The sequence below is a fragment of the Trachemys scripta genome, chromosome 23 (genome assembly GCF_013100865.1).
Source record: "Trachemys scripta elegans isolate TJP31775 chromosome 23, CAS_Tse_1.0, whole genome shotgun sequence".
NCBI lineage: Eukaryota > Metazoa > Chordata > Testudines > Emydidae > Trachemys > Trachemys scripta.
Window position 1 is genome coordinate 6737677 of NC_048320.1, and position 19214 is coordinate 6756890.

The window sequence follows — 19214 nt, forward strand, 5'->3', positions numbered from 1 at the left end:
GGAAGGAAGCTAAACTGCCTCCTGCAGAACATCCCTTTCCACTGCTTGCATATATCTGCCAAGCGTGACATCCAGTGTCTGAGGTCAAATCTTTGGGGGTTTGTCAATGTGCAGTGAGTGACACTTGGTGTGTTTCCACATATTACTCCTCATGTAGGTTGTCTGCTTAACAACTGTAGCAGTGTGGAAACACAGGGCAGAGAAACTTATGCTGTACGTTTATGATGTCTTTGGAGGGGAAGAGTTGGAAGACTGCGGGTAGAAAATGATTGTCCTAATGATAAAGAGCTTGAATGTTTTAAGGTAGCCCAGGAAAGGAGACTAACCTAAGCACGAGAACACTTAGAATCATAGAATATCAGGGTTGGAAGGGACCTCAGGAGGTCATCTAGTCCAACCCCCTGCTCAAAGCAGGACCAATCCCCAACTAAATCATCCCAGCCAGGGCTTTGTCAAGCCTGACCGTAAAAACTTCTAAGGAAGGAGATTCCACCACCTCCTTAGGGAACCCATTCCAGTGCTTCACCACCCTCCCAGTGAAAAAGTTTTTCCTAATATCCAACCTAAACCTCCCCCACTGCAACTTGAGACCATTGTTTCTTGTTCTGTCATCTGGTACCACTGAGAACAGTCTAGATCCATCTTCTTTGGACTCCTCTTTTGAAAGAGCTATCAAATCCCCCCTCATTCTTCTCTTCTGCAGACTAAATAATCCCAGTTCCCTCAGCCTCTCTCCGTATGTCATGTGCTCCAGCCCCCTAATCATTTTTGTTGCCCTCCTCTGGACTCTTTCCAATTTTTCCACATCCTCCTTGTAGTGGGGGGGCCCAAAACTGGACACACTATTTGGCATTGGTGAGGCCTTATCTGGAGTAGAGGGGAATGATCACATCCCTCAATCTGCTGGCAATGCCTCATTTTATACAGCCCAAAATGCCGTTAGTCTTCTTGGCAACAAAGGCATGCTGTTCACTTCCTGTCATTCCACCGGCTTTGATAAGCTGTTGGTAACTAAACATCGCACAGTTTGATGGAAGTGCTGCTTTTGCTCAGTGTCTTAAGTCAGTGGTTCTCAACCAGGGGAATTCCTACCCCGGAGGTACGCAGAGGTCTTCCAGGAGGTTCATCAAATCATCTAGATATTTGCCTGGTTTTACAACAGGCTACATAAAAGCACTAGCGAAGTCAGTACAAACTAAAATTTCATACAATGACTTGTTTATACTGCTCTATATACTACACACTGAAATGTAAGAACAATATTTATATTCCAATGTATTTTATAATTATATGGTAAAAATGAGAATGTAAGCAGTTTTTCAGTAATAGTGTGCTGTGACACTTTTTTGTCTTTTTGTTGTAAGCAAGTAGATTTTAAGTGAAGTGAAACTTGGGGGTACACAAGACACATCAGACTCCTGAAAGGAGTACAGTAGTCTGCGAAGTTTGAGAGCCGCTGCCTTAAGTCACATAGTCACAAGGGGCCAAGCGCAGCACTGGCAAAGCAGGAGGAACTCCTGACAGTTTTGTCGGGAGATGGCCCTCTTACACCAGGGCTGAAACTGCAGATCTGTGTGAACATGGCATTCCCTCCCGTTTCTGAACTGGGGGGGGGGAGGGGGAGACGGCACTCTGGAGACAGTCACAACTCAGCCCCTTTGCATTTAAAACAACTGCGACTGAGCAGTCTTCTAAGCCAAACGGCTGGGGACCTGCAGCACCTTCACAGCACTCCTCAGCGGCTTCCCTAGAAAAGATACTGAATCCGATAACTTCCCACCACAAAACAGCAGCATGGTCATAGGCTTCAGAAGACACATTGTCAACTTTAATAATTGTCCCTTTTGTTTTGCAGCCGTTTGGCCATAACCAGTCACAACAAGACATTCTGCAGGAGAACACGATCCTTAAAGCTACTGAGGTGCAGTTCCCGCCAAAGCCAGTAGTCACACCAGAAGCAAAGGTAAAATCTCTCTGCAGCAGGTCTGTGTCTCACTGCCCGACACGCTGAATGGTCTGGGGTTTTAAAAAACTCATTGTGGTTACTTAACACAGTAGTTAATCCATGAATCTCACAATGGTCTGAGCCTTTACTCTGAAATAAGTGCCTTCCCTGGAACCACAAGAGCCACTCAGCTCTCCACAATGAATTGAGCTTGCAGCTTGCTGGCCTTTTATAATCTCAGGTCTCACCCAGAGACACTGAGCACCCTCAGGGCATTTTCTTGGAGTGATTTGCTCAGTGTCGTTGGTCCAAATTCCCTGTATTCTCTGCACTGTGCAGCTGTTGTCTGTCTGGTAGCAGCCCTCCTACCCCAGGGATGCCTGAATTTCATTGGTGCATAACTTGTTCAGTGGTTCAGGATCCTTTGGGTTAAGAGAGGCTTACAAATGGCAGACTTGTCTGTCCTTGTTAGAGCAGACTCCTGGCCTGCGAGAGATTTGCACGTGCACAGGATAGTGTGTGCCTAAATTGTCCATGGGGCACTGGTCAGCAGGTTGAAATTTAACAATAGTGGTCAGTGATCGTTGATGTCACTGTCAACACATGGAATGATCTCTAGTTTGGAATGTGACCGCAGGGAGAGGCACCCAGCAGACAGTTTTATGCTTCCCTCATCACCACTGAGCAATGATCCTGTTTGTTTAATTCTTTAATGTGCATTCATCAAGGAGTGACTGAAACTTGGCTAATATCGAGAGGACAGAACAAGCTTGTTACACAATTAGGTCACTCCTAGCGTGTTGTACTGGAAGTTGGGAGACCTCAGTTCAAAGTGGGACTCTGGATTCTGCGTGGGGGTGTATTCTGAACTGTTCGGGTTTTGGTGGGAGGCAGGCTTGCTTCCTCCCGCTCCAGGAACCATCCTGGTGCTGTGTGCTCAGTCACCCACCCAGGAGTTGGAGTTCTCACTGTAAAGCATCATTTGAGTTTAATTTAAAGTGGCCATCTACAGCTTTGTATTAACACACACTACAGCAAATCCCCTGCAGGACTCAAGTAATTATTCAAAACAGAACCCTGCATCCACAAAAGCTCTGCACCCGTCATCTTCCGGGGAACCCTCAGACCTTCTCCAGAATCCAACCAAACTGCTGCTGATGACGTGTTAATTCTGTCTCTGGTGCTTGCATAGCAAAACTAGTTCAATTGGCACCATCCACACTGAACTCCTGTCACCCCACATATGGTTCCTCCCTGCCCCAAAGCTAGGCCCGAAGCACAATTTGGGGGACGGGGGGAGTCATCGCTGTCCACGTGGTCACTTAATAAAGAATTTCAGTTCCCAGAGTTACTAGTCTGGCACAATTCACCAAGAACTATTATAAATAAAACGCCCCCTAACTCCTTTAGTCTCCTAACATTTGTTTGCCTTTTGGGCGTTCGCAGGCATTTATCAGACGGTGCCTGGCCTACCGAAAGGAGGACCGGATAGATGTTCAGCAGCTAGCCTGTGACCCCTACTTGCTGCCTCACATCCGCAAATCTGTGTCCACGAGCAGCCCAGCCGGGGCTGCAATTGCATCAACCTCTGGATCATCCAATAACAGCTCTTCAAACTGAGAGACAGAATAATAGGCCAAAAACTGCTCGCGAAACCGACACAGACTTTCAGAAACAGCTTTGGAGTAGAGGAATCCGCAAGGGTCTCAAGAAACCTGTACCAGGTGCTTTTTTTCTCTTGCTTTTTTTTCCATCCATAGAGCATGACAACATCAATTCTCATCAAGGAAACCTTCAGCATCTTAGGCAAAGCCATGCGGATAGGAGAAGCTTGAGGTTTATTCAGTAAATGACCACAGAGGATGGCTGCTCTGAGCGAGGGGGAAAAAATATGGTTCCATGTACTGTGAACTTCTGAACACGCAGACTTGGGGAATCCATGATGCAATGTGTGCTTCAGAGGAAGAATGTGGACTTTGGAAAAAAAGACTGGGCTAATCCAGTGTTGATATTTAAACATTGTTCTTTTCTTTTCATAAAGTTTAGGTAACATCTCCTGAAAAAGCTAGAAGCATCAAGGTTCAGCTGGGGATGGTATGACTCTTTGCCCTTTGGAGGGAAAAAAAGTTGATCCTGCCTGTTCATGGCACTAGAGTTAGTGTTTTACCCCTGATTAATTTCAATTTTTTAAAGAAAAAGTAACAATTTTTTTGGAAGAAAAGTTTTCTGGTCATAAAGTGAAACCCGTATTAGCAGGTACGTGGCAATGTTAACTCCACTGACGGTGCAGCTTTCGGTTTCCTTGCCATGGCCTCTTCCTTGTGATTCCCCTTCTTTTGGGGGCGGGGAATACACAAAGGGGGGGGGGAGAAGAGGCCTCTGTCGATCTCTTGCTATCAGATTAGCATGCCGTTTGGAGCCTTGTTGGGTTTTCCTGCGGCTGCTTCACCGCTCACACACTTGACGGTTGTCCCTTTTTAATTTATTTGAAGTGCTGGGCTTTTAAAATAAAGATTGGTCTGTCCACATGATGCTCTCCAATCCTGCGAGTACAGTATCTGTTGACTAGTCAAGACCGGCAGCAAATGGGAGGGGAGTTCAGAAGCAAAGCTCAGTCTCTCTGACGTGACTTTTCTGGGCTCACACAGTATTGTACATTTTGTTGTTAAACTTATTAAAACCTAAAGTTGAAGACTCGTAAGCTCTCCTCACTTAGGTGATTTACTATGGAAACCGCTTTCTCCCTTGCTTACCATTTTTCTTTTAAACTCACTGATTTTTTTAACTCTCTGATGTGGATGCCTCAAACAGATAAAAAACCCTGGGGAAGCATGTTCTAAAAATGAACAGGCTTCCTGATTATTTTTGTAATCCGTTTGAGGTGACCTCCACATTGAGGCAGAGGTGTCCAGCTGTGCAATGGGAACTTGTTGTCCCCACCGTGCCCCTTTTTCCCCCAAAGGAAGACTGAAAATCAAAAAAGTACAGTGCTTGGACATGTGGCAGCCAGGTTGGAATGTTCCTAACATATGTGGCAAGAGTTTTTTTGCCAGAAATATTTAAAGATGCAGCATCCAATAAAAAGATCTGTATTGGGAGGGGGGAACTGAGCAGTGTGTTACCACAACTTGTAAAAAAATGTGTGTGGTGTAACCTTACTCATGCACAAAACTTCCCTTGTTTGTTGTGGATTGTTCTCTCTCTCTCTCTCTGCACAGCGCCTTCTGGATTCCTTCTCACACTATCATAGTGCATTTGTTCTCTTTGGCGTTCGGTACCTGAATGGAATTCTGGTGGCTATCTATGTTCTCCGTAGTGTGGATTCTGCGAGAACTGCCACTTGTTTGCCTTATTGTAAGCCATCCTCCACAAATGGCAGGGTTAGCCCATTCGGCAGCCAATGATTAGTTGGTTGAAATGTGAAGTAGCCTGTTGAAATTACACTGGTAGTCTGGGGAAGTACAGAATTCTGCTGCAGCTTGAATTTTTTTTAATGATTCTTGGGCTTCAGTCTGATGCATTCATCTGCAGCTGCATTAGGGTGGTGTTGAAACTCTTGTTTTTAAATAAAACTACATCTTTAAATCCTCAGCCACAGTCTTAGCCCTTTCCATTCCTGCTGTTCTCTTAGAAACAAGCTATTTAGTAAGCAGCACTTGGACATCATGTTCAGCCTCCATCAGGGAAGTCAGATCTGACATCTCATCCTGTGTGCTGAAGTTGGTTATTTGGCCTCCATCCGTAGAGGGGAGAATTCTAAAAGGGTTCTTTGTATCCCAGTCTGGTTGTTTCTTGGACATAGAGTGTGTGCTATCTCTGTGGGTGTGATTAGTTTTGTGTCGGATGCATTTATTCCTGCTGTGACACCCGAATGGGGCAGCATTAGCCTTTTCTGGTGCTACTTGCCGTACCCAGTAAAGAACCCTGGTAGAATTCTAGCTGCCACACTTTTTGTTGTTAATATGGGTTTCACTTCAAGTAACAGGCCCTTATTGCCACATGTGTTCATTTACTTAAAAAGGAAAAAAGTGTCTGAAGAATTTGTAACTTAAACCAGGCCGGACTGTTTTGGCTCTACCCAACAGACAAGACATGGATATTAAAATAAGTTTTAAGAAACCGAATTGCTTGACTTTTTTGATCTTGCTGTTGGTCAGTGCTAGCTTGGGCTTTTTTCTGCTCTGGTCATATAGGGGTTGTACTAATATGGTCGAGGGGGTGGGGGAAGGGATTACGTTCTCAGTGCCAGTTGGGTTCCATTCACATCAGCGGGAAGTAGCCGCCCATAGATTCATAGATTCATAGATTATAGGACTGGAAGGGACCTCGAGAGGTCATCGAGTCCAGTCCCCTGCCCGCATGGCAGGACCAAATACTGTCTAGACCATCCCTGATAGACATTTATCTAACCTACTCTTAAATATCTCCAGAGACGGAGATTCCACAACCTCCCTAGGCAATTTGTTCCAGTGTTTAACCACCACCATAGTTGCCAATACCGAACTGAGGCACTTGTGAGCTTTGCCTATTTATTGGCATTCCTAGCTTACACAGCCCTGGTCCTTGGGATCTGGAACACCAGGATAAAATATCAGAACCTGTCTTCTCCCAAACCATTTTATACCTCTAACTGCAACTGCTACATTGCTAAGCCAGTACGACAGACTGAAACCCCACCACCACCACCTTATGTCCATTGATGAAAATTCTCACCAAAAATGGGGTCAGCTTGAGGGACAAGGGCGGCGGTGGCTTGACATGGAACAAATGACGACCAGAGAGAATATAAGGACCCTGAAGAACTCTGCCTTTTGGATTAGTTAGGGCTGGGCTTGTCCACCTTTTTTTTAAGACAATGGAAAACCAAAACATACAATACCTAGGCAACTACAGACGTCTAAGCACATTTCTGGACAAGCTGCCACAGTGTCCCAACTCACCTTCTCAGTTCTGCTTCATGAGGCCTTGGTGCCACCCACCCACCAGAAAGAAGCTGATTTCTTCTAATGAGAACGTGATAGAGGAGGATTCATTCACTCTGCAGTGAACCCAGCCTATATTCTGTCTCCTTCACTGGAAGTTGAAGTAGGTTTCCAATTGAGCATTGCACACGGAACGGCAGCTCCTGTTACGTAAGGTCAGTCAGTTTTATGCTGTCCCCACGTCTTCGGTTTGCTGACCCATAACTGCATTTTCAAAGCTGATTGGGCCAGAGATGCAGTTCTGGAGTTAGGATAGTATCCATATCAGATCCATTCGTATAGGACTTGTGTAGTCCATCTATCTGTACAGCAGGCTCATGCATTATGCTTAAAACCCAAAGAGGGTGTTCACTGAGTTAGGGGTCTGGGTTCTTAATTGGTTTGTCTGATAAGTTGAATAGGAACCACATGCCATGTAATAAGAACCTTCTGTAGCAGTGACTAAGTCCTAACCCTGCCCCTGTTTAGATTAAACTCCAGCGGTGTCTGGGTGCAAGGTGTGGTGCAAAAGAGCATATTCACACGCACTCTGGGATACCTCACGTTTGCTGTTGCTCATTATTTTTATGATGGCAGCACCTACAGCTGACCCATGGTCAGGATCCCATTGCACTAAACACTGGACAAGCATAGGAAGGGGGTCCCTGTCCCAAAGAGCTTACTGTAGAAAGAAACAAAACCGAGGGAAGGAGAGAGGATGTGTAATCCCCATTTTAAAGGTGGGAAATGGAGGCACAGAATGAGCCCAGACTCTACCGTGCTTTTCAGCTGTAGATCTCAAAGCACTGTACAGAGATTAGCATCATCCCCATTCATTAACTCCTTTAGGCTCCTTGGAAAAAAATCCCAGCTGAAGTGACCTGCCCAAGGGTCTTAGTCAGTGGAAGAGGTAGGAGAATGAACCCAGCTCTCCTGCGTCCAAGCCAGTGCCTGACCCCCATCCTCCTCCTGGTATGTGTGCACGCCCGGGCCAGCAGCGTCACTACAATGCAGTGATGCCATTTTATACAAAAGGGGAACGTTTGATTTGTTCCTTGAAACCAATTTTCTGTAAGTCAAATCTGCTTCCATTCCTGCCTCCGCGGTGCCGAGAGCTCTGGTCCAGACTGGCACTTCGCGGGGCAGAGTACAGAAAGGTCAGGTTACTGCTGCAATTATGCTGAACAGGGGTGAGGGGCCAAGCAAACACCATGAGCTATTTAGCCTTTTCTTAAAAGGATAATGGCCAGAAAAGGGGTATCTTGGAAAGGAAGCAGCTAATGTTCCCACCAGGCCTGGACAGGACCAGTGTTTGGGATGGAGCTTTCTCACAACCACGTACCAAACATGTGTCTGCAGGGCGGAGAAGAAACCCATCCGTTTCAGTTAATGGTCTTGGTAAGTAACACGCAGCTCAGCGGCACATCGAATCAGTGGAAGTGGACCTACGCTGCTCCAGCTACCTTAGCACTCACTTCCTTGATTATTTCAGACATCCTTGCTCCTTCTCCACTACACGGTCAGTAATCTGGAAGTCTTCTCTATCTTGCTTACTGACAAACTCGTCTTCAAACCTTTCTCTTTTCCCACTCCTGGCTGTACCTGTGAGGAGTTCTTAGAGTGCTTGTTCATGTCCATTCCAATCAGGTGTGTATGCGCACCCTGCAGCCGGAAGATTTTTCCCATAGCAGCATCAGTCAGGTCAGCGTGGGCGCCCCCTGGAGTCATGCCTTCATGGTGCTCAATATAGAGCCCTGCCGACCGGCCACTCTCAGTTCCTTCTTACCACCAGTGACTGTTGGCCGGAATGTCCCATAGCTCTTGCTTAGCAAGCGCCTCTGTCCGTTTCATCTGTTTATAGTTAGTTAATGTGTTGGAGGTCCCCCCGTTCCGACTCCCAGGAGCCATGGTATGCCGCAGTCCCCGGGGTTCAAAAAGTGAGGTCTGTGCTAAGCGCATGCAAAAAAGGGACCCACACACGTTTAAGGTACCTAGGTGAGGGTCACCGAAAGGACTGTTGCAGAATCTGCAGTACGTTTCACCCCAGAACTTTGAAAGAGAGGGAGCAGCGGCTCAAAGAAAGGACTCTTCCCGAGATTCTCGGCACCGTCATGGCCCCTCCCATGTCCACTCGGCAGGAAGGCTCCAGTCTCAATCGCCGGTGCCCCAAAAGAAAAAGAAGCCAGGGAGGGATCGTTCTCCCCCGGCCAAGTCTAAGGAACCAACGACTGAGACCCCCCAGTTGGGCCACAGTACCTCGTCGCCTGTAAGGGTCGTATTGGCTCCCTGTCCCAGAGGGGCAGTTGAGCCTGGGCCCACCCTGCTCGCTGGAACCTAGAAGTCAGCAGCTGCAGCTCCTATCAACCCCAGAGGCATTTGAGGCAACTCAGGACTTACTACGCCTCACGGTGCCGTTCTCACCTCCAATACGTCCTGCGGTACCGCCAGCGACATCTACGGCCCTGGCATGGGTGTCTTCAGTCCCGGCACTGAGGGGCACGGCACCGTCCGGGTCTTCAACAGCCCCAGGATTCATGCGACCCCTTGGGCGCTGACAGAAGGGAACGGACACCCTTTATGGGGGCTTCTTCCTCTTCCTGGCCAGATGAGGTGTTGATGGGCACCGCTATAGCCCCAGCCCTGGAGGACAACAGGGTGTTGCAGCAGTTGCTGCAGCGAGTTGCCCAGGGCCTGGGTATTCAGGCAGGGGAGGTAGTGGAGGACGCAGATTCCATGGTGTGGATATCCTCGTGCCCTCCAGACCTGCATGCGTTGCCCTGCCTCTTATCAAAACCACATTGGACATGACCAAAACTTCATGGCAGACCCTGCCTTCATTGCCCCCCACAGCTAAGCACAATTAAAGGCGCTATTTTGTGCCATCTAGGGACTATGAGCATCTGTATTCGCACCCACTGCCTGATTCCCTTGTTGTGCCAATCAGCGCGAGCGGCAAGGTTACCAGGGACCTTCCCCCTAAGAACGGGGAGGTGAAAAGACTCTTCCTTTTTGGGAGGAAGGTCTATTCTGCAGGCGCGTTGCAGCTCTGCATTTCAAATCAGCCGGCCGTTATCAGCAGGTACTGCTATAATACATGCGGGCAATGGCAAAATTTGCAGAGCTGCTGCCACAAGACTCCCATGCCGAATTCTCGGCCTTGGTCGAGGCGGGTAAGCTCGTCTCCTGGGCTTCTCTGCAGGCAGCGCTGGATGCAGCTCATGCTGCCACGAGGGTGATGGCTACAGCGGTGGCCATGAGAAGGGGTGCCTGGCTCCAGGGCTCTGGTCTCCCTTATGAGGTCCAGCAGACAATACAGGACCTTCCCTTTGAGGGTGGGACTCTGTTTTCTGAAAAGACGGATAAGTCTTCACAGCCTGAAGGACTCCAGAGCCACCTTTCACACCCCTGCCACACAGTGGAAACACTTCAGGCTGCAACCTTCACCATGGTTCTTCCTCAGCCATGGTTCTTCCAACAACAGAACCGACAGGACGGTTCAAGGAGGAGGAATAGGAGCAGCAGGAAGAGGCCGCACCCATCCTCAGGCCAGGGCTCTGGCCAATCCAAGCCACCTTTGGGCCCGAAACAGGCCTTTTGAAGGAGCAATCGAGGAGGGTGTACCAGCACAAGGACTGGATCCACCCCACCTTATCTTTTTGTCCCAACTATCCCCTTTCTGCCCTGCGTGGTCCCGCATCACATCGGACAGTTGGGTGCTCCCATGGTAATGAGGGGATACTCCATCCAATCCTGTGCCCTTCCACCCCCCTTCCACATCCCTCTTCAGGGACCCCTCTCACGAGCAACTCCTTGTACAGGAGGTGCACTCGCTCCTATTCCTAGGGGCAGTGGAAGAGGTCCCTCAGGAACAGAAGGGCAAGGGCTTCTATTCCCAATATTTTCTAATACCAAAAGCCAAAGGGGGCTCAGGCCCATTCTAGACCTGCGGGAGCTCAACATAAAGAAACTCAAATTCCGCATGGTCTCCTTGGCCTCCATCATCCCTTCCTTGAATCCAGGGGACTGGTATGCTGCCCTCGATTTTGAAGGATGTGTATTTTCATATTGCAGTCATTCCGTCCCACAGAAGATACCTCAGGTTTGTGATGAACAACAACCACTATCCTTTCACGGCCCTCCCGTTCGGCCTGTCAGCAGCACCTCGAGTGTTCAAGTGCATGGCAGTCGTGGCCGCGTTCCTGCGCAGGCAGCAGGTACAGGTGTTCCCGTACCTCGACGACTGGCTCATCAAGGGCCACTCCAGGGCTCAAGTGGAGGCACAAGTCGACTTTATAAGAACAATGTTCGACGAACTGGGTCTTCTCCTCAACATGGGGAAATCGACGCTGTCCCCGGTTCAGCAGATAGAGTTCATAGGGGCGGTACTGGACTCGTCACAGGCCAGGGCATACTTCCCGGAAGCGAGGTTTTGGGCCCTGGGCAGCATCTTTCGAAGTCTCAGGCAGTTTCCCACCACAGCAAGGAATTGTTTGAAACTTCTAGGACACATGACCTCTTGTATCTATGTGGTGCAACATGCCAGGCTCAGACTCCGGCCGCTCCAGTCATGACTAGCTTCGGTGTATCAGGCCAGATCTAGCTTTCCTCCCGAAGGTTATCTCCCATCAACCAGGACATCATCCTTCCAATGTTCTGTCCTAAGCTGCACACAAGCGGCAGGGAACAGAGGCTTCACTCATTGGATGTCCGCAGAGCGCTAGCCTTCTACATCGAGAGAATGAAACCGTTCAGAAAGTCCATTCAATTATTTGTGGCTGTGGCAGACAGGATGAAAGGTCTTCCAGTCTCCTCCCAACGAGTTTTGTCGTGGATCACGTCCTGCATCCGGGAGTGCTACACTCTGGGAGGAGTACCTGTTCCTCTGCTCACGGTGCACTCCACTAAGGTGCAAGCTTCTTCAGCAGTGTTCCTGGCGCAAGTTCCCACCCAGGAAATCTGCGGAGCGGCGACGTGGTTCTCCATACATACTTTCACTGCGCATTATGCAGTTACCCAGCAGGCCAGAGATGATGCAGCCTTGGTAGAGCATTGCTCCAATCAGTGGATAACTCCAACCCCACCTCCATAACTTCAGCTTGGGGGTCATCTGATTGGAATGGACATGAACAGCACTCAAAGAAGAAAAAGGTTACTCACTTTCTTGTAACTGTTCTTTGAGATGTGGTGTTCACGTCCATTGCAATACCCATCCTCCTGCCTCTCTGTCAGGGTAGCCGGCAAGAAGGAATGGAGGGGGTGGCGGGTCGGCAGGACCCTATATTGGGCACCATGAAATCACCTAGTGCTGTAAGCTGACCCTGTTCATCTCAGTAGGTTGACGACTGTGCAGCATAATGACCGTTTCAGACAGTCATCGAGCAGAAAGATCCCTGGCTGTAACAGAGGGTGTAAAGCATAAAGATGGCTGTCCGACCTGGGACTAAAAAGGCAAATGCAGAAACTCACTGCTGTGCGATTCGGGGGGAGATAAGGAAACTTGGTGGCCTTCTGCTCTGTCCTCCACAGTCTGGAGTGAGGCTCCTATCTCGGTACCTGCCCCGCCCTGATCATGTAAACTCCCGGTTCAAGCAATAATGGTGAATCCAGGCCAAGGTCGCAGTGGCCCAAAGTTGTTACCCGTTTGCAAGCTCTTTGGCCTAGCGTATCCCTACAGCCGCTCCTGAGCGAGGAACAAAACCGCAGCACCCTACTTAGCCTTATTTTGAGTCACGGTACAGCAGTGCCTAGACCCCTGATTGAGATCAAGGGCCCCATTGTGCTGGGTGCACAGACATAGTAACTGAGATGGGGGCTCCATTGTGCTAGGTGCTGTACACACGGAGGGTGGGGTGCAATCAGCGTTGGGCTGACTCTGCTCCCCCTGAAGTCAAGTGTGAAAATCCAATTTGCTTCACTGGGAGCAGAATTAAGCCAACGCTGAGCACTTTGGAAAACTCTCCCCATAGTAGGAGCCCATCCTTGCCCCAAAGAGTTTCCTGGGAGGTGAAACTGAGGCACAGAGAGGGGACATGACTTGCCCAAGGTCACCAAGTCGGCCAGTAGCAGAGCTGGGAATAAAACCCAGATCGCCTGCCTTCTAGTCCAGAGTCTCTACCCACTGGACCATGCTGCCTTTCCAAGCACTGATTATTTAGCGTTATTGTTAGATTAGTTTGAATGGGATCTGGTGTCTAAACAGCCTCCTCAACTAGGTCAAGGTCTACGCTCTGCCCCTCCACCTCAGAGGACAGGTGCCTCAATGGAGGTAAGGCCAGGAGGGAGAAGCAGGGCCTTCAGCCACCTATGCTGTCCCTGCTCTGTGGATACCTGGCTGACTGCTGGCTTATTTAACTAGTGCTTGAGTCATGCAGGGAAAGGGTTGTGGAGGCGGTTAAGAATATTGCTTATATTTTGTTTGAATTCCTCTCTGCCCCTCTTCCAGGCCCTTCCGGAGCCCTATGTCTGAGGTCCAGGGAGGAAGATGATGGTTTACAGACTCTGAGGAAAGGGTCCCACCCCTCTGGCAGTCCCTGGCCTAGTCAGCCCCCGCACCCCTCTGAACAGGACGGAAGGGCAGGCATCTCTGCTTTGGCCCACGTTGATGGCTGGAGAGCACTGGAATTCCTCGCCGCAGCTCTGAGCGAGCCCATCTGTTTTTAATAAATTTGAAGCGTGAACTCGTCCGACTTTTAAGTGCTGCAGGAGAATGAATATCCTGTTAGAAAACAGCGGTGGGGGGGGGGAAGCCCCGAGAGCCCCACTGGGGGGCCAAACTGGGGGGCCTAGTCCCATACAAAGGGGGACCCTGTCTGACTGTCCCTGCCACACTGGGCCCTCAGAACCAGCAATTCGACTGCGGGGGAGAAGGAAATGCCAGCAGCTGGAAGGGAGCCTGGAGCTCAGATCCCCCAGCTGGAAGCAGAGTTACCAGACAGCAGCAGCATTAACCCTAAACCCCTGGGAACCACAGGAGTTTCAGTCCGGCTGGCAGTGGCCACCCCCGCAGGTAGGAAGACACTGGGACCTAGGTGGAACATCCAGCCCTGCCTGGCTGAAGCCACTTGGCCGCAGGAGATGGAAGAGGTCGGCTCTGCTCTACACCCAGGCTGTGCACGGTGACAGACTATGCTACGCGCCCCTCCCTTGGATAGCGGAGGTTCTGGGAGCTAGGACAGAACCCAGGATCCAGCCACGTGTTCTCCTGGGGGTGCAGGGTGCCAAGTGAAGGGGTAAAATCACCCCTTTGTTGTGGGGCAGACTGCAGCCTCCCAAAGCCTGAGAAGGCCTCTGCTACCAATGGCTGGGCCAGATGTTGTGATGAGCTTCAGCTGCAGAGAATGAGGGTTAAAGCAGTTGGATGCAGAAAAACAAGCTCTCGCCCCAGCCGCAGATGGAGCTGTAGGACAGCACAGCTCTCCTGAGCCGGGGGAGCTCTGCCTTTGTGGTTTGCTCCCCCCTGGGCAGAGAGATGATGGCTCCTGACTGTGCCCACCCCACTCATCCCCCTCTCAGGTCAGCACTACGCACAAGCCCTGTGACGGGTGAGAGCTGTGAGAGTGGAAGTTGCTCTGAAAGTCCGACCGAGGGCAGCGTGGAAAGAGATGAAGGGCCTCCGCTGAGGCGACGGCAAAGACACGTTTTTCTTTTCTGCCGTCGTGCCCCGGAAGCCTTGGCTGGTGGAGCTGTTCTCAGGAGTAGATGCCGAGGGATGCCCGGCTGCCTCTGCTTGGACTTGCACACCGGTCCCCACTGCAAGGGTTTTTCTGCCTGATCCTTGGCGAAGAGCTGAGGGAATCCGTCTGCCACAGCAGGAGCAGGGCGGTGTCGGTAGGCGTCTAATAGAGCACCGGAGGAGTTGAGAGTCTCAGCCTGCTCCTTGGACCAATGCCCCTTGTGGCTGGTAAACGCAATGGGCAAGGTGGGGTCTATTGATGGGTGAGATGAATGCCTCCTCAGGGTGCTGCCTTCCCTCAAGTGAGCAGTAGTTAGGCCTTGGCTCAGGAAGTCTCAGCTGGACTCTAGCAATGTTGCTAGCTCCCGTCCCTGGCCAGTTTGGTGTCCTCTGGAGTCCTCCATGTTCCTTTAATTTCTTCTCGGCGAGGTTCGGGCCTTACCGGATGCAGGGGCCACGTTGCTTTCTCTGGTTGCTAACCCCACCCTGGTGGGGAATGGGCAGTGCTCGGAGCTCCATTCCCCACCTGCTGCAGTGGATACCGTCGGCCGCACGGCCACGGTAACTGGCCTGCAATTGCTTTGGGGGCAAAGGGGAAAAGTCCGTTCCCTTTTTGGGGTGGTCTGTTTTTATTCACGGTGGGGCTGAGCCCCCAGTTCTGTTTGACGAGGCACCAGCTGAGCAAACTTGGCCTGAAGGATCCTGTGGAGTCCCGTGGGCAGAATCAGGTGGAAACCGAAGGATTGCATGGATTTGGAGAGGGTGTTCCTACTTAGGGACAAAGTGGGGCAGCATGGGAAGCTCTCTGCTGCCTGCACTGTGGATAGCAAGGACCTCACCTCATGAATTTCAGTAGCTCTAAATCCACCACATCTGCCCTGCTGCTGTACATGCGCTTCCCCTATGCCCTGGAGGTCCTGTACCAGCTACTGGCCTCCAGGAACCCCAGATGTTTGCATTGACCCCTGAGCTCTCACTTCAGAACAGCCTTACCCACTGTGGCTGGGATCCTCTCCTCCAAGCTCCAAGCCTGTAGGAAGGTTGGAATAAACAAGTCCATGGAGTGGAACTTTGGCTCCGAGTCAGTGACTGTCTTGCTACGATCTGTGTCCAACGTTTCCATTCTGACGAGGAGCTGCAACCATGCACGCCACGTCCATGTGGCTCATGCAAGCCAGAGTCACACGGTTAGAAGAATAAGGACTGATGGTCCAGCTCACCCCCTGCCGTCACAGCAACACGCCCACCTGGCCTGAGCAGAGGATCCGGGCTCCAGTCCCCCCGAAGTCCCAAAGACCCTGAGGGGAAGTTTCCTTCCTTAGCACTGACTTGGCCATCATTTTAACCCTCCAAATGTGAGCCCCTCTGGTCTGGCGTAGGGACGCGTGACAGCTCAGGCAACATAGTGGGAGCTCCGAGTACTTGGCAGCTGGGAGGCAGGGACAGCCTTCACTTAAGGGTTACAGTCGCTGCATCAAAAGGAGGGGGGGGGGACATAGTAACTAGTGATTAAAGCTCAGCTCGTGTGCTCACAATGGGGCTGTGACCACTTACACCAGCCGAGGCTCTGCTGCCCTCCGATTTACATTCCTGCCTCTGCCCCATGAGCACCTTTTCAGCGCGATTTGCAACAAATACACACCAGGGCCTGCCAGCCGGTAATGCACATTTCTGTGATTTCATTGACAGACTGATTAATACCTTGTGAGTCATGTCAATAGTGTCCAGAACCTCCCACCCCCCAGCATGTTCCAGACAGGTCTCAATTTCACCACTGCCAGCTGTCAGTCCGGTAAAAGAACTTGGAGCAGCAACGCATGTGACTTATCTCCTTGGACTAGAATAAGGAGACTGGCCTCCGTCCTTACACAGGCACTGCTGGCATTGGCATTCTCCCCAAAGGATGCCCTGGGACTTGCCATGGGGATCAAACCAGTACTCCAGCTAGTCTGCAATCCTGTTCACCCCAGCCGATACCAGTTGTTTCAGGGAATGGGGGAAGAAACCCCATCGTAGGCTGTTAAAAGAGAACCTCCCCTCAAGGAAACTTTCCCCCGGGGCACCAATATTTAGAGAGCCGCTTAAGCCATGAAACAGGCAAGTGCTAGCCCCACCAAAAGTGTTTGATATTTTTTTTAAAGTCCGTATCTCTCCTAGATAGCTAATCCTTGTTTGAGTCCTGCTATGCCCTTCGCTCCCCTGATACCTTTGTAGCAGTGAGTTCCATGGGAGAATGAGGCCCAAAATCAATGTGTGACTCTGCTACCCAATTTGCCATGCAACATATTTTGAAGATGGGATTCTAGCTGTTGTATATTCTCTAGAATATTGCATTCTATTCTATCATAGTTTTCAGGTGCAGGTCATACATATATATACGCTCTCTCTCCCTCTCTCAAGACCCCCTCCCCTGGAATTACTATCCCTGTTCTACTGATGGATAAAATGAGGCACAGAGTGGGGAAGGGTCTTGGCCAAGGGGGCGTGTCAGAGCGGGGAAGGAAATCCAGAACATCCTCATCCCCGTCTCTAACCATTAGACCGTGCTCTCTGCTCCCTCGAGGAGTGGTTAGCACAGAGCCCTTCAAATCCAGGGATGGACAGGCAGAGACTGTGAGCCCTCATTGCTTTCATTGACTTCAGTGTTCAGCGGCCGACCGCCTGCTCTCCTAGACTGTCATCCAGCCAGGGCACGGCAATGCCTGGTAATATCTGATGTCCCTCCCACGTCATCCCCACGGAGGACATGCGGTTCTGCAGCCCCCTCCCTCCAGACACAGACGCACGCTCAAGCACCGGCCTGGGCGTGGGCGAGGTGATTTCCAGCTGCCTGTAAGACAGCCTCACTTGATTCCCCTTTTCTTTCGAAACGGTGACCTCAGTGCAGCCATTGCCTGCGGGGTGGGTGTTGATCTTGGCTTGCTCCGCTCCGGTTGGGGGCCAGAAATGAAGTCAGGTTGGTGCAAACCGAGCGCTGACCTGACGGGTGCTCCTGTTTTCTAGTAGCATGCCTTGCAGCCGGTGACTCAGCGTGAGTCTTCGCTCCGCTGGGGTTAGCGCTACGGCTCGAAACGCAAAGCAGGGCCAAGGCCCGCGCCAGGAGCTGCATCTCAGGAGCTCCCTCTTGCAATGCGGGTGCTGGCGCTCTGGGCAGGGCTCAGATGCATCTCAGCTGGCGTGGCGCTTTGGAAGGAATATGCCTGCAGCACTGCCTGGTTACCCTCTTCTCTGTCAGTGGGGGTGTCAATTGGGAAGGATTTCTGGGTGCTTATGGTGTCACCCACCCTGCACTGGGAATTCACGTTCGTGACAGAGTGAATGCCAGCTTTGGGTGTGGCATCGAAGGAGAGGCCTGGACAGAACTTTGCAGCTTCCTGGCGGGGGGAAAAACTTTCTGCCTCTTCATATAATCCCTGCCCTGACTGTATCAAAGCACTGCACTTCATTGACTCCTGTGCCATAGCAAAATATTATCCCCCTGTTACAGCTGGGGGGGGAGGGGACTGAGGCTCAGCAAGAATAAGTGACTTGTCCAAGGTCACATAAGTCTGTGGCAGAGACAGGACCTGAACCCGTGTCTCTGGAGTGCTAGGATAGTGCTTTACCCCTCCCTTCCCCTCATGGCTCAGCTGATGAGCACATCAGCTCTGCCCGGTGAAGGGCGGGACAGGAGAGGCTCAGACGGGGTAGCTGTCTCTGATCCTTCTGCATTCCACGCCTGAAGGAGATTCTCAAGGCAAATTATTCACCTCCCAGGCCTGAGCCAGTGCAGTATTGGAGTGGGATGAACTTTCCAATCTGCCCCCACCCTGAGTCTTATTTTTATTGGCCTCAACTCATGAGATCACGCACAAGCCAAGGACCAAATCATGTAAGCGCAGTACACTGCTGATAGGAGAGAGAAGAGAAGGTAGCAGCCAAGTCTTGTGGATGTGGGAAAAAGCCAAGGAACAAACAATACTGTGGAATTGCAATCGACAGCCCTTCCACAAGGACCCGGACATGGAGCCAATGGTAACTTACTTACATGGGAAGCTCTTAGCTCTGTGTCCATCCAGCACCTTGCCCAACGGGGTCCTGGTCCAAGAGCAGGGGTGCTCAGTGCTATGGCATTACAAAAACTGCTACACAACAGCTCGCAAATCGACATTGAGGAAAGTGTTCCTAGATGCTAAGGCCAGAAGGGACCACTGTGACCCTCTAGTCTGGCTTGCGCCAGACAGGAGGTCAGACAATGCCCCCCGGAAACCATTCCAGTTTTAACGAGAAAATATCTTTTCAGAAAACATCCCATCTTGGTTTAAAGACGACCCGCTAGCTTAGAAAGTGTTAAGCTGCGCGTGAGATGCTCTCCATCCCCGAGGTGGAATCTCACCATCCAACGTCAGAGCAAAGAGTCAGCGGATCTTTAATGACCACCAATGGTCAGGACTCTCTGGTCTTAAATGCCACTCCAAAGGACAGTTCCCTGATAGCATGGAGCCTGGAGCATTTGTTCCCAAATGTCTTGCTGAGCAATCCTCACCCAGACCTCCTGCAGCATCGGGGCCGTCCCTTGAAGGTTGGCCCAAGCTCAGCTGTGCTTAATACGTGAGAGCTACAAGCCCACTGCCTATGCTGTTACCCTCCCAGGAAA

At 50.7% G+C, this 19214-nt stretch overlaps 1 protein-coding gene across 5 annotated transcripts in view; it reads left to right on the forward strand.

Annotated features, from left to right (window-relative positions):
- Positions 1-6069, forward strand: part of TLK2 (tousled like kinase 2) — a 55869-nt gene extending 49800 nt beyond the window's left edge. For all 5 annotated transcript variants that reach the window (XM_034755814.1, XM_034755811.1, XM_034755813.1 and 2 more), the window contains 2 exons: positions 1856-1963; positions 3392-6069. In XM_034755814.1, the coding sequence (XP_034611705.1) occupies positions 1856-1963; positions 3392-3565 (282 nt within the window). In that variant the 3' untranslated portion in view covers positions 3566-6069. The remainder of the gene's footprint in view (positions 1-1855; positions 1964-3391) is intronic.
- The last annotated feature ends 13145 nt before the right edge of the window (positions 6070-19214 follow it).